At 65.9% G+C, this 14,611-nt stretch overlaps 1 protein-coding gene across 3 annotated transcripts; it reads left to right on the top strand.

Moving 5' to 3' along the window:
* The first annotated feature begins 1,473 nt into the window (after window positions 1–1,473).
* Window positions 1,474–9,826, top strand: EFNA3 (ephrin A3). 3 transcript variants are annotated; one of them, XM_016135641.2, is made up of 5 exons: window positions 1,474–1,703; window positions 7,511–7,800; window positions 8,207–8,272; window positions 8,458–8,535; window positions 8,765–9,826. In XM_016135641.2, exons 1-5 carry the CDS (start codon window positions 1,576–1,578, stop codon window positions 8,893–8,895), a joined length of 693 nt encoding a protein of 230 aa, XP_015991127.1. In that variant the 5' UTR covers window positions 1,474–1,575; the 3' UTR covers window positions 8,896–9,826. The 3 variants fall into 3 exon arrangements, with proteins under 3 accessions (XP_015991127.1, XP_015991128.1, XP_015991125.1); XM_016135642.2 differs by lacking the exon at window positions 8,458–8,535 and having other exon boundaries at window positions 1,530–1,703; XM_016135639.2 differs by lacking the exon at window positions 1,474–1,703 and having other exon boundaries at window positions 7,134–7,800.
* Window positions 9,827–14,611: the final 4,785 nt, after the last annotated feature.

Here is a 14,611-nt window from a genome sequence, read left to right as displayed (position 1 = left end):
TTTGCAAAGTCCCCCCTCCCCACCCCAAGGGGCCTAATTTATTTCCTAGCTCCTGAGAAGAGAGAACTCTCCAGGTGGAGAGGAGCTGCTGGAGGACAGAGCCTGGCAGCACCGAGGCACCCTGGGCCTGTTCTGGAAGGCACCGCCCCTCCCCCCACCCCACCGGGAAGGTGGACTTGTGGTCAGGACATCTGTCCTGCCAAGGATAAGCGGATGAAGGGTGCCTGTACATCCTCTCACCATGCCTGTCCCCCTGGGCACAGGTGGTTGGCTCGGGTCCTGAGAACCTAGTCTGAGACCCGGCCCTGCTCGCTCAGCCTGCACCTCTCCAAAAGAGAGGAGGTGGGGGGCAGACACCCCTAGGTCTGGATTCTAGGCCACTACTTCTGCTTCCCAGGAACAGAACGGAAGGAGAGCACAGAGCTGTGTGTGTGTCACAGGGCGCGTGCGGGCCGGGTGTCACGCGTGAGCACGTGTCTGCGTGTGTGCCGCTCTGTCTCTGAGTGTCAGAGTGCGTGTGCTTCTGCGGATCTCTAGCCATGGGAGAGTAACCCTACCCGTGTGTGCGTGTGTGCGCGCGCCCGTGCACGCAGGGGGTATGTGTGTGTCTACATGTCTGTGCCCAGTGCCCGGGCTCCTCCGCGCTCAGCCCGGGGGTGTCTGCGCTTTTCCCCCTGAATGTGTGTAATGTCTGTGCTTGAGTGTCACGATGAGGACATGACTGTGGAGAGTGGGAACCCAGGGCGCGTTGCCCTTTGTCCTCTCGTCAGCACGGATGAGAGCAGGAGAGAGAATGCCTGGGGACACCATGGGCCACCCTGGAAGGTGGCCCTGCTGGAGCACTAGCGGGGAACCCTTTGCAGGTGTCCCAGCAAAGCCTCGTGTGCTCCAGCTGACGCTCTCCGTGCTCCCACCCCCACCAAAGGCCCTTCCAGCAGCCAGGACTGAGTTCCTCTACCCCACCTCCAAGGAGAACAAGCCTCACGCTCAGCTGGAGGAGTCAGGTCTTATGTGCCAGGTGAGGGCTTCACCGCCGCCATCTAGAACCCCCTGACTCTTCGTTCACCGGGGCAGAGGAGCATGGAGGGAGCAGAGGGCTAGGCCTTTCCTTCAAAAAGGGGGTCCAGTTCTACTGATTAAGAGGACCTGGACCCCCAGCTTCTTTTCAAGTCTCCACCCCATTTCGGAGATGAATGTGCTCAACGAGATCCAGACCCCTGTCCTGGCCCCCTAATCCTTCTCTCGGGAACTCCAGACTAGGGAGCAAAACGCCCAGGACCGGCGGTAGCAAATGAAACCTGGCGGAGAGAGGTGAGGAGCGCGCCGGCGGTTCCGGAGGGGGTCGCACTGCCCTCCCTCCGCAGCGCCGCGCGCTCCGGGCCCGCGCGGGGCGGGGCCTGGCGGGAGCGCGCCAGGGGCGGGGCTTCGGGGCGCGCCCGGGAGGGCGGAGGGACGGGCCGGGGGCGTGGCCTAAGGCTCGGGGGCCGGCGGCGGCGGCGGCAGCAGGGAGCAGGGAAGCTATCAGCCGGGAGCGCGGGGCTCAGTCGGGGGGCGGCGGCGGCGGCGGCTCCGGGGATGGCGGCGGCTCCGCTGCTGCTGCTGCTGCTGCTCGTGCCCGTGCCGCTGCTGCCGCTGCTGGCCCAGGGGCCCGGGGGGGCGCTGGGGAATCGGCATGCGGTGTACTGGAACAGCTCCAACCAGCAGTGAGTCGGGGCCGGGGAGCTCGCGTGTCCCGCGTCAGTGAGGGGGGCTGGTGGGCCCGCGAAGTCCTGGGGAACCTGGGTGGGGGCACGGCCGGGGGCTGGTAGGCAAGGGAGAGGGGGACACACTACCGGCGTCTGTGGAACTTGGGGGGGGGGGTTCTGAAAGAGGCTGTTGAGGTAGAGTAAGGAGGGCTTGGGCGTGCGGAGGAGGCTGCTCAGGGAACCCCACCTCGGCTTCTCCCCGCATCCGCCGCTGGAATAGCGTACCCCCATCACACAGTCCCCCCATCCTCACCCCCTTCCGGCGGGGCTGGGATTGAGGAGTATCCGCGTGCTGGGGATAGGCCGGCGGCACTCGGGGGGCCCAGGGATGACCTGTTTTCAGTGGAGAGGGTTTCAAGGGGTTCTACCTTGGACTCCTGCCTTCAAAAGTGGGGTCCAGAGCTGAGGCAAGGAGCCCGACTGAGCACCGCCTCAGGACGCAGGCGAAGGGGATGCCCTGGTTGTGCGGATAAACCCGGCCGGGGTGAGCCGGGCCTGGGTCGCTGAGTTAGGGCGCCCTGAGGGTGCTGCTTGGTGAGGATGGGGACGTGGGGTGCGGGTGAAAGGGAAGGAGGCCGGGAGATGCCGGCGTATCACACACGCACACACACGCCGGGGCTGGGGACGGCGTGCGGCTCCAAGTGTGAGCGGGCGTGCGCGGCTGTCAGTGTGCGTGTGTGTCTGGGTGTGTGATTTGTGTGTCTGCGACGGCGATCGTCTGGGGGTGGGAGCGGGCGCCGGTCCGGGAAGGGGCTGCGGTCGCTGTCCGCGTGGCGGGCCGCGTCTGCGTGCGGGGGGCTGTCGGCGCCGCCGCGGTCTGGGCGGGTGTCAGGGCGGCCGTGTGGGTTTCCGGGTGTGTGGCGCGGCGGCTGGGCGCCGGCTGCGGGGCCGGGTCCTCATTCTGCTCAGTCCTCGCTGCCCTTGTCTTCTCCTCCCCGCCGAGTCGCCGTGCGGATCACCCCGGCCGCCACCGTGTGTGTCTGTGTGTTGGGGGAGATCCCTGGGGACGCGGGGGTCACTGTCACACCTGCCCAGGCGGCGGCGGCGGCACCGCATCTGACTCCCCACCCCGGGGGGGGGGCGACTCGGGAGCAAAAGCGAGGCCCCCGGGGAGGGGACCGGGAGGGCCGCGCGGCGGCGACCCCCAACCTCCCGGGGGAGGGGCTGCCGCTCGCCGCTCCGCTCTTTGTTGTTTGGGGCTCCGCGCCTCCCCCTCTCCCTCCTCGCGCCCGGAGTGTCAGACTGGGGGTGGGGATGAGCCAATGACGCCCCCCTCTCGCTTCCCTTGGAAACCTCGGGGTGGGGATGCGGCCCCTCCCCCCAGGAGCGGGACTCGGAGAACTCCGGCGGCGCTGGGGGCCGACTCCCCTGCTCCATCTAGCTCGTCCTCCTCCCCCAGACTCATACGTCCGCCCCCCGCACCCGCTAGAGTCTGGCGGGGAGTGAAGAGCGCGCAGGTGAGGGGCCCGGGTTCCCCACCATCCTCTGGGCACCCCCGCGTTCTTAGCGGAAGCCAGAGCCAGGGGTATGCGGGAACGGCCGGGGTGGCAGGGTGTTGTTGATCAGGTTCCCCTCCCCCGCATACACCTGGGCGCAGGTGAAAGCCTGGGAGTGGATGAGGCAGCCCGGGCTTCGGGAGGGAGCCTCCTTTCTGTCTTCCCTGCTGCCCGCAGGTCTGGACCGGCAGCGGTGGGAGGGGGTGCGCACCGGGCCGGGAGGCCGCCGCCGCCCCCGCCTCGCTTCCTCGGCCTTTGTTGCCGCTGCGCCGGGCTCCCCGGCTCCCTCACTGCGGCAGCCGCGGCCCCATAAATCGTGAGAGCGACGTGCTCCGGAGCCGGGAGTGGAGAGGGCCAGGGAGCTGGGGGCGGGGCCGGCCGAGCCACAGGCTCCCGCGCCCCCTCCCCCCAGTCACGTGAGCTGGGCTCCAGGCTCCCACCCCCGTCACGTGCGGAGGGTCTCTTCCCCTTGGGGTCACGTGGAGAGGGTCTTGCGACCCCTCCTCCTGGGGGTCACGTGGGAGGGTGCTCCTGGGACACGTGCGGCGGCCTCCTTTGACAGACCCGGGGGCCGTGCCCTGCGCGAGGCCGCGATCTCGGCCCCTTCCCTCCCCACTCACCCCCACCGTGTGGTCCCCTGGAATAGGCCAGACCTATTCCCAACCTGGCCCAGAAACTAGGAATGGGGGGACTGTACTGGAGGGAAGCATGAGAGTGTGAGGTCGAGAGGTCCCCTGAGCCCGGAGTGACTGGGGGGGCGGCCGATGGCCGAATACAAGCGCCGTGACGGGTGCTTGGTTTCTGCGCAGAGCCGAGCCGCGGCGTCGGGGCCCGCCCCTGCTCGCAACGCTTCGGGAACATCTTTCTCTAGCTGTCTCCTACCTGTCCCTTTATCTCTGAAATGTTTTAGCTCTCATTTGTCTTTCCTTCACACATTCATTCAGCAAATGTTTATTGAGGCTCTACCACTTCCACGCCGGGCTCTCCGTCTTCCCCTGACACCGAGGGCGCCCGCGCCCCCTCCTCGCACCGGGTTCGCGTCTCGCCGTCTCCTGCTGTCCGTGGGCCTCTGTGGACCGGCCTCTCCGTCTCCCCCTCCAGGTCTCTGGGTCCTCGTTCTCGTCCCTTTCTCCCGGTTTCTGGACGCCCGTCTTTCTCTGCGCCCCACTCCCTTTCCCGGATTTCTCAGTGGGTCCGGTCTCTAATCACCTGCCCTGGCCGAGTGCGTTTCGCTCTCACTCGGCTTCTGCGTAGCTCGCGTTCGGCGGCGCTCTCGCGCTTCTCCGCCGCTGCAGATCAATAAACCTTCGCCGCCGCCGCTGTCGCAGGGAGGAGGGGCGGGGATGCGGGGCGCGCTGACTCTCTCCCACCCAGCGCCGGCGGGAGAAGCCCGCGCGGCCCAGTGCAGGGGGATGGCCAGACTCGGCAGGGCGGGGTGCGGAGCCGAGGGCGGCCGAGGGGTGCGGGGGTGTCAGCGAGCACGCGCCGTCCCGCGAACGTTCCCGCCACCCAGCCACCCCCAGCCTGGCGCGCAGACCCCACGCCGCGCACACGTGGTCCGGCCTCGCCTGCTGGAGCGGGCGGCGCGCGGCCTCGGGCGCGCGCGGTGGAGGGGTCTGGTGTCTTTACGTGTCCCTCCCGCACTTCCTTAGCTCCGCATCCCGGTGTCTCGAGGTGGGGGCAGGGCTTTGACAAGTTCAGGGCCCCTTGGGGCCCTTTCCCTACTCCCTGGTCGTTTAGACGCCCTGTTTACCTGCTCCTAATTGCCCCAGGAGGAGAGGTTTGCTCCTTCCGGGTCTCCCCGCCGCCCACCCTCCCGGCCGGAGCAGAGGGAGCGTTGAGGGAGTGGGGGTCAGAGGTCGGAATGCGCCCGGAGGGGCGGAATAACGGAGCGGGGGCCACCCTCTCCAGGTCGGCACTCGCCTTTCTTCGAGAGAGCTGGGAGGCTAGCGGGGATGAGTGAAGAAGGGGCGAGCACAACCCCATCCCCAGATCCCAGCGCGCCCCACTCCCTGCCGGGGGTGCGGCTCTGGGGGAGGGGTTAGCAGCGAGCTCCGCCGGGCCTGGTGGCACCTCCCTCCTCACCTCCGGGACAGGATGACAGATTCAATAAAAGCTCCCAGGCCACGCCAAGCCGACACCTCAGGTCTCCCAGGAGTGTAGCTGGGGACTCCAGCCCTCCTGCCCCTCCCCCCAGATTCCAGCCGGGCACGGCCATTCCACAAGTAGTTCTTTTTCTCTGCCCAGTGTTGGGGGCATTTCAGGGGGCTGTTCCTGCCTCTTAGCCCAGGAATAGGTAAGAGGTGGCTTCTCTTCACCAACGACCTTTCTATAAGGCTAGTCCCCACCCCATTGGGGAAACTGAGGTACCTGTTGGAATAGGTCTGGCTTTGGATGACTCTATGCTAGGATGGGGCGTGTTACAGGGGAACTGGGCAGTGCCCTCAGGGAAGGGCTGCTTCGGAGCAGGGCTGGAGACCCGCCTGGGTGAGGCTCCAGGACAGAAGCCCCAGTGAGGCCACGCGGCTGCGCTAGGCCTGGCCCCCGCCACCGGTGGCCACCTCAGAGCCGCTGGCGGAGGAATGGTAGACTTTGGGATTGGGCACAGAGAGGCAAACCTGGGGTGGCGGCTGGGAGCCAGGCCTGGTCTAACCCGTTTTCCTGCTCCTGGTGCCCCAGGCCGAGACTCCTGCCCACCTGAGTGCCAGGGCCAGGGAGGGGCCTGAGTGACCTGTCACTCCCGTGGGAACCAAGTGGGGCTGGTGGCATTCCTGATGACTCAAGGAGCTGTGCCCATTCTTCCTGGCATGTCCAAGCGCCGGCACTCACCTGTCCACCTCACTGCCAGGCTCGGGGAGGGGGCTGCACAGGCGAGGCCAAGGAAGCAGCTACCGTGGGGAGGGACCCTCGGGGCCCCGCCCCGTGCGGAGGCCTCTGGCTCCTTCCCCTAAGAGAGCTAATTACTGTTTGTGGAACTGGGAGGTGCCAGGTGGCATGAGGAGCCCGTCCCTCCCCTCGGGGAGTTCCCAGGGACCAGGGACCCCAGTGGTTTGACAGCTTGCCCAGTATCCCATGCCTTCCCGCGTCCTCCATGCGCCCTCTTACTGCCAAGGTATGCGCACCCCGCTCACAGGAAAAGCCCACCTGTCCGAGCCTCCTGCTCAGACGCCGTCACCCCCACGCCTCGCGGTGCTGCTGGCCCGGGCAGTACGACCAGGGCCTCGCTGATGGCTGGTGAGCAGGTGGAGCTTACAAGGACCCAGCATCTGCTTCTCTGTCCCATAGGTGGCTGGGGGAAGTAAGTGCCACAGCCATCTCGTCTGGGCGCTGTGCCCACGGATCTGCCCGGCCTCATTAAGAGGCGGTGGTGCCCAGGCTGAGGGGGGCGGTGTGTGGAGGCAGCAGTTTGGGCTGGTTGGCGTGATACCACGTGGAGCCTTGATGCCGAGTCTCTCAGCTCCCTCATCTGTCGTGTTACATTATTGGGGACCTAACTGCCCATAGCCTCAGGATGGAAGTCAGTGGGACTCGAGGTTCTGAGACCAGCGATACTGCAAAGAGCAGTGCCAGTGTTGGGGGAGGGCAGGGAGAGAGTTTAAGGTTAGGGGGCAAGTCATGCAATCCAGCACACAGACTGCCGAGCCTGTCAGCCACCTGTGAGTGGGCGGTGGCCGTATTTGTGTGTGCGCCACAGAAACTGTGCATGTATATGCATGAAGACTCCGTACATGCGTGTGCGAGGACAGGTCCTGTGGGACTGGCCGTGGCGTGGACCCGCCGCGCAGGAAGGCGTGCAGGGAGAGGCGGTGGGGGCGCGCGTCTATCCGAAGGGGTCCCTCCCACTTTCACCCTTCCCGTCCCTGCCTAGATCCTTCCTCCCCACTGGTGGATTATGGGGGATAGATGGAGGAAATCCGGGCCTGGGTCTGGGAGTCGCGGGGGCCTGAGCCGTTTCTGTGGTAACGAAGGCGTGCGTCCCTCCTTCCCTCCACCTTTCCGCCCGCCTTTCCTTGGAGGACGGCCGGGCTTCCCTGCGCCTTTGCTGCCCCCTCGTGGCCGACAGGAGAAGGGCCGGACAAGGAGCGGGCAGGGAAGGCCAGTGCGGGGACTGGGGACACTAGGGCCCTGGGGACAGGCAGGGACCAGAGGGAACGCTCTGAAGAAAAGCTGGGAGGCTCGTAGCCCTTGTGGAGGGCGCGCGGAGCGGAGAGGTGGAGGACGGGTTGGCGTGGCGGTTCTTCTCTCTGACCCGCTGCCGCTCCCCCGCAGCCTGCGGCGAGAGGGCTACACGGTGCAGGTGAACGTGAACGACTACCTGGATATTTACTGCCCGCACTACAACAGCTCGGGGCCGGGCGGCGGGGCGGAGCAGTACGTGCTGTACATGGTGAGCCGCGCGGGCTACCGCACCTGCAACGCCAGCCAGGGCTTCAAGCGCTGGGAGTGCAACCGGCCGCACGCGCCCCACAGCCCCATCAAGTTCTCGGAGAAGTTCCAGCGCTACAGCGCCTTCTCGCTGGGCTACGAGTTCCACGCGGGCCACGAGTACTACTACATCTGTGAGTGGCAGCGGGGCCGGGGCCCCTGGGCCGGGGGCGGGCCGGCGCGCTGTCGCCAGTCTCCATCGCTAGTCGTGGCACCCCGTTACACGGCGTGGGGGCCGGGGACCTCGGGGTTGCAGCTCAGACAGGGTCGTGAGACTATGAGGGGTTTGGTGACAGTCCGAAGTTCGGGTCGCAGAGTCACCGTTTTCTGTGCCGGACATTCTGGGGGCGGCACCTCAGGGCTCAGGGTTTCTTGAGGGGTGGGACCGAAGGGGCTGATGGCAGAGCCCCGTAAGCAGTGTCCAGGGGCCCGGCAGCTACTGAAGGAGACCGCCCGGGAGGGGCGGGACGCCGAGAGGAGTTTGAGGGAGGCGCGGGCCGCCCGCGGGATCCCGCCACTCAGGCCGCGTGTCCTCCCCAGCCACGCCCACCCACAACCTGCACTGGAAGTGTCTGAGGATGAAGGTGTTCGTCTGCTGCGCCTCCAGTGAGTAGAGCCGGCTCCCGGACGCCGCCCCGTCCTTGGCTCCCCTGCTTTGGGGCTCCCCTGGCTTCCTGGGGATGAGGGCGGAGGGCACTGGCGAGGGGACTCACTCCCCAGCCGTAGCAGGGGGAGGGAATTCTGGCCCTGACTGTCCCCTCCTCTCTCCCCACCCGCCCCCCTCCCCGCAGCATCACCCTCCGGGGAGAAGCCGGTCCCCACTCTCCCCCAGTTCACCATGGGCCCCAATGTGAAGATCAACGTGCTGGGTGAGTGCGCAGCGCCCTCTGGTGGCCACTGCCGGAACCGCAGTCCCCTCCCCGGGGCCTGCTCGCCTTGCATGCCTTCCCCACCCCGCTTCCCCGCTCCCCGGGGACACCGAGCCCTCCTACCCCCGTGGGTGGTCACGTCCCGGCTCCCCCGCTGCTGCCGCTGCCGCGCGCCCCCGCCTGGCGAGCAGCCCGGCCCTCACCAGTGTGTCTCCTCCTCTCCCCACAGAAGACTTTGAAGGAGAGAATCCCCAGGTGCCGAAGCTGGAGAAGAGCATCAGCGGGACCAGCCCCAAGCGGGAGCGCCTGCCCCTGGCGGTGGGCATCGCCTTCTTCCTCCTGACATTCTGGGCCTCCTAGCTCTGCCCCACCCCTGCCGGGGGTAGAGATGGGGCGGGCCGGGGTCCGAACAGGGGGCCTTCGGCCTCTCCACGGGAAGCCCCGCCCCCGCCCCGCAGCGAGGCCCGCACCACGCAGCTGTGCCGCCCTCCTGCCCCTCCCCCCACGTAGGGCGCTGTAGTGGGGCAGCCGCAGGTCCCAGGGGCCTTGTGGCTCTGGCAATGTTTGGTACCAAACTGGGAGCCGTAAGGGCAGCGCTCAGGACTCCCTGCCCCTTGGTACCTTTCTCTGATCCCCAGCGCCCTCCCGGTTCGTCCCCGCAGGGAGACGAGCAAATCGAAGCGCGGAAGACACCCCCAACCCTGTCTTCCGGGGGCAGAAAACGGGGAGGGGACTAGGTGGGGAGGGGGTGGCGTCGCCCGCGGTTCCCTTCCCCTGTTTACAGCAATAAGCACGTCCTCCTCCCCCCATTCGCACCCCAGGATTGTGGTTTGGATTGAATCCAAGTTTACAAGTAGACACCCCTGGGAGGCGGGCAGCGGACAAGGGCAGCACGGGGGTGGGCACCGGGTGCCAGGCAGGCATGTACAGACTCTATATCTCTATATATAATGTACAGACGGACAGAGCCCCTCCCCCTCCTTAACCCCTGACCTTCCCGGACCCCCTCTTCCAGCTTCAGGCCCCTTCCCCACCAGGCTAACCCCCAGGGGGACCCCCTGGCCCCTCTTTTGTCTTCTGTGAAGACAAGACCTATGCAACGCACAGACACTTTTGGAGACCTTGAGAACAATGCCCTGCCCCCCGCAGCCCGGAGCCTGCCGCTCCCAGGCCCCTGCCCTGCCCGCCTCGGTGGTCCCCACCCATTCTCCTGGGCCTTTTTCAAGTGCTTTGGCTGTGACTTTCATACTCTGCTCTTAGTCTAAAAAAAAAATAAACGAGATAAAAATAACTGAGTGTGTGTGACTTCCAGGGGCCAGTAGCCTTCTGCACACTGGTCAGGCCCTCCCAGGTCACAGGGCCTGTGTTGGGGAGGGGACTCCAGGGTCGAAGGGACAATTAAGCACCTTGTTCTCTGTCTTGTCTCCTTTAAAGAGGCGACTCTGTGTGGAGGGAGCAACAGGGGCCCCCCACTGGGCCCGGAGGACCTGGGGCACCCCGTCCAGCCTCTCTGAGCCTCAGAATCCCATCGGGAGCAGGATTATGACACATCTGTCAGGGTCGGCGTGAGCATTAGACGACGGAGTTTGAGGCTCAGTCGGTGGTGATTTCCTCCCACCCCAGCTTGTGAACTTAGTTAGGAAAAAAACTGTATCTTTATTTTTACTCACCTGTAGCTGAAATTTAACGTTCTCCTGCATACTCGGGCCACAAGCCACAACAGCGAACCGCCTGTGGCTTCCCGAGCAGCAGAGGTCACGGGCGTTTTCAGACACGGTCACAGGTCTTGCAGATGTCTGTCTCCGAACAGTGTCTGCTCCCAAGACGACGCTGACCCGACCACGGCTGTGACACCTGCCGTTTTCAGTGCTGAGAAGCACATCTATTACCGTGCCCCAGAAAGTCAATGTTTTGATAACTTTCACTATCATTGGTTTCCTCTGTAATTTTAATTTATTCCTTTAAGATGTTATGGCCAAAGGGCTGAGAGTTTGCAGCACCCCCCCCCCACATCCGTCTGCAGAGTGAGGGGACAGAAGGGGCAGGGGAAGAGTCCCAGGCCCGGTCTCAGGAGGCTGGGCGAGGTCGGGGCTGCACGGGCGGGCACTGTGCGGGGTGCCGATGGAGCCCACACTGGCCCCGCCTTCCCTGCCCAGCTGGCCCAGCAAGGGGTGCCTTCTTCTCACTGCCAAGCTGTGCACCCGTGGGACGCCATCTCGCCCAGGCCCTCTAACTGGCACTGTGTGGGCAGGTGGGCCCTGGGTGAGCGCCCCTCCTGTGTGCCCCTGTGGCTTTTGCCGGCAGCACTGTGAGAGTCCCTGGGTGACGGGCACTGTGACTTCTCCCCTGCACTCAGAAGACAGGGGACGCAGAATTTCAGCCCGGCCCTGGCAGAGCAGGGAGGGGTGGGCGGGGGAGGACAGGTGGGGAAGGAAGGGGACAGCCAATCTGAGGCTCCCTGCCCGGGGCCAAGGCTGAAAAGGCTCGTCCGCCCGGTTGCGGGTTCAGGGGGCACTTGCTGAGCGCCTGCCCAGGCTGTCCTGGGCACTGGCGTGGAAGAAGGTGGCCCTGCCCTCCAAGAAGCTCACGATTGAGTTAGCGTGTGTTGGCGTGTGAAGAGGAACCAGGAACACGCACGCACACGCATGCACACACAACGGCAGGACCAGGGTCACGTGGGTAAGTGTCACGAGGCTGTGAGAACGCGAGGAAACAGCAGGCTGTCACCTGGGGACACCCGAGGAGGCTGCCAGGGTGAGGAGGTACACATAGCTGGGTCCCCACAGGGCACGGTCGTGACGGGCTCGAGGCTGAGGAGTGTGGGTTTGTCCCATGAGGGAGCCACAGCACTGGGCTAGGCTGCTGGCTCCCTCAGTCCGGGGGCGTGGGGGCTGGCCAGCCGGGATGGCGAGGGCCTGTGGGTCCTAAATCCCGGGGACGGGGGCCCTGGAAAAGGCAGGCGTTGGGAGGCGGGAACCAGAGCCGGTCCGCTCCATTTGCTGAGTACCTACTGTGTGCCAGGCAGGCACACTCTGCGCCCCGTGAGCGCTGTGCCCTTGGGGGCCTCACTGTCCCGACAGGACCAATGAGAAAACAGGCTCTGAGAGGCTCTGTCCCTCGGCTAGGGTCACGCGGCCTGGTGAGGCTGGCACTCGAAGTGGGTCTGACGGCCACCGTGCCCTGCCCACCACCTGGAACCCTTTCCCACCAACCCCGATGGCCTCCTGTCACCCCCCGCCCCAAAGGTGCTCAGTTTTTGGAGAGAGATCTCAAAGGACCTCAGACCTGGGCTAGGGGAGCCACTGCAAACGCAGCCCGGACAGCCGGAAAGGCCCGGGCTCAGGGCCAGGGCCCCAGCCACGGTGACTCCGATGTCCGCAGAAGGCCCAGGACAGAACTCGGCGGCCTGACCCCTGTCTTTCTCCCCTCACACTGCCATGTGTCTCCCCAGGGAGCTGAGGCCGATATTTGAGACTCTTAAACCACCACAAGCCCTGATTAAGGAGGAAGCTCCTCGAGGTCCCTTTTCAGTTACCCCGAGGCTGGGGCTTCAGGAAGCTCAGGGTCCTGCCGGGACCCCTCCCCCTCAGACGAGGCTCTCGTCCCGAGCATTGAGGAGGGTGAGGAGAGGGGTCAGCACCAGCGACCCTGAACTCTGACACGGGGCCTCTGCCTCATGGCACTGAGGTCTACACAGCCCAGGGTGTCCTGGCCAAGACAGAGGTGACAGCCCACCAGTGGCAGGGCCTGAGGGCGGTGCCAGGGCCCACAGGGCAGACTCGAGGCCAACCGAGGACGGGGCAGGGCCGGGCAGCGGGGCACAGAATCGGAATAGCTTCGGAAGCGGGCAGAGGGCGACCGGACTACACGGGGAAGGGGGAGACAGGCTCAGCTGCCTCCCTCCTGCACATCCAGCACCTGGGGGTGCCCGGGGACCTGCTGCCAGCTGCCAGAGGGCGGCGCCCCGGGGCCCGGACGTTCTGTGACTGTGCTGTCCCCGTCAGCCCAGGGCCCCGACGAGCACTGCCCCACGCAGCCTCCGAGGGCCTCACCCTGAAAGGGCCTTTCCCAGGGCTTCTCGCAGGGGACGCCCCTCGCCAGGGCAGAAAACAACAGTGAGGACAAACACAGGGCCCAGACCCCGGTGCGACTGGGGCCGAGGCCGCCATGCCCTCCCCGGGGGGGGGGGGGAGCTGGCCGCGGGCCGCATTCCAGGCTGGGAGTGAGGGAGGAAAGGGGCAGCGTGGAAAGTGACCTCTCAGGGCGATCTGGTCGTAAATTCCTACCCGGGCAGGACGCTTTACGCCAGCGCTTGCTGCTGCCGGGCTTCCGGCTTCACACGCCTTTGAACTAAGTGGTACCCTTCCTGCAGAGAGCAGGCGACCTTGTTAACCGCCCTGCAGTCGGTCCCGCCTGGCTTTCTCCCACGGTTCTGGAAGCTTCTGGACATCTCCTTAATCTCAAACGCATAAAAGAAACTGCAGAACTGTCGGCCTCCGGAGCATCCGAGGTCTCGCTCCCCGGCACGTTGTCAATGTGGCTCAGATACACGCTCAGAAAATGTTCTGCTTGTCTGGTCGGGTCTTCCGTCAACGGGGCCCGGCGCGGGCCCCTTGCGGGGAGCCGAGGGCCGTGCTGGAGGGTGTGCTGGGCTAGCCGGCTCGCAGCCTGGGCAGCAAGGGGAGGGCCCAGCCCGCCCTCCATCCCAGAGTTTCTCTCGCCCCGGTCCCCCTTCTCCCCCTCCCTCCCAAGGTCCGTGGAGTTGGGAACAGACTTGGGCCCGGTCCACACCTGTCCGGCCTGGAGCTCCTCGGCCCCAAAGCCTTCCTCGTCCTCCCTCATTCTCCTGGTTCTGCCCAGCTGGCAACCCCGGGGGCCTGGGCTGCGAGAACATGGATGAAGGTTGAGGGCTCTGGTAGATGTGGGGGGCACGGGCGGGAAGTGGTGGGGACAGGCTGGGAAGTGTGGAGCTGATGCGGACTGCCCAGAGGCGCCTGGGCCAGGCTGGCCGGAGGCCCTTTGGGCCAGAACCTGGATCAGACCCTGGGGCAGTCTGGCCTCCAACTTGGGCAGGCAGGGCAGGCAGCTGCGGGCCCTCCCCTGGAGGGTCGGGTCCAAATTCTTGGCTTTCACCACAGCGTCCTGACCAGGCTAATTACAGGGCTGTCGCAAGCCTGGCTATAAAAGGGTGGATGAACCGGCCAGGGACCCGAGAGGCTCCCTCGAGTGGCCTGGTGTCCCCCAGCCTGCCCCTGAGAGGCTGGTGTTGGCCGCGACCCCCAGGCCTCACGTCCGATGCTCACACACAATTTTACACACTTCAGCTCACACCCAGTCACATAACATCACAACCTCGCGACCCCACACAGTCAATCAAACTCCCTGCTCAGGGAAGGGGGAGGGGAAGACGACCCAAAGGGGCCTCAGAAAGGGGGGCAGGGGCTCTGTTTACACAGCTGGCCAGGGGGGCAGCCCAGGCGCCTCGCAAGGGCCACCCCCGCCCCACACCTCGGGCAGGAATGCTGACACACACTCCCTCGCCTCTTCCACACACATTCGGCTGCGTGTCCAACACACTTCAAAGCCGCACTCACACCCTGCACAAGCGCGGGGCACACACAGGAATGTCACACCACCTAACACGCGGCGGAGAGGTTCGCAGGCACCCCACGCCACGCAGGGTCACACGGGTGGCACACCGAGGGCTGGCGACCCACAGATGACAGTCCCCGACACAGACCAGGCCGGCAAAGTAAGCAAACGGCGCTTCGTGCCGGGAAGGGCAGCGGCCAGACGGACCGGACAAAGTCTGGAGTCCGAGAAAGGCTGGGGCTGGAGGGCGGTGCCACGTTCACACCCCCGGGACCCGACGGGTCACGTCGGCAGCCACGTGGAACACAAAAACAACTCCCAGGGCCCCAGGGGTGTACCCAGACTCGGCCACCAACACGCGATGAGGCAGGCAGGGGCTCCTCGCTCACAGCCACACGGGCGCCGGCCCTCACCCCGCGGAGCTGGCGCCGGCACCCCCTCCGGTGACTCCGGGTCATTGCTCGCCCCTCCCGCCTCGCCGCAG

This window comes from Rousettus aegyptiacus, unplaced genomic scaffold (assembly GCF_014176215.1).
Source record: "Rousettus aegyptiacus isolate mRouAeg1 unplaced genomic scaffold, mRouAeg1.p scaffold_m13_p_17, whole genome shotgun sequence".
NCBI lineage: Eukaryota > Metazoa > Chordata > Mammalia > Chiroptera > Pteropodidae > Rousettus > Rousettus aegyptiacus.
This window is presented reverse-complemented; position numbering and strand designations above follow the sequence as displayed.

Coding starts and splice junctions, on each gene's coding strand:
- EFNA3 (XM_016135639.2), top strand. CDS start 7,134: ATGGGGGATAGATGGAGGAAATCCGGGCCTGGGTCTGGGAGTCGCGGG. Junction 7,801..8,206: donor CCACGAGTACTACTACATCT/GTGAGTGGCAGC, acceptor TGTCCTCCCCAG/CCACGCCCACCCACAACCTG. Junction 8,536..8,764: donor TGTGAAGATCAACGTGCTGG/GTGAGTGCGCAG, acceptor CTCTCCCCACAG/AAGACTTTGAAGGAGAGAAT.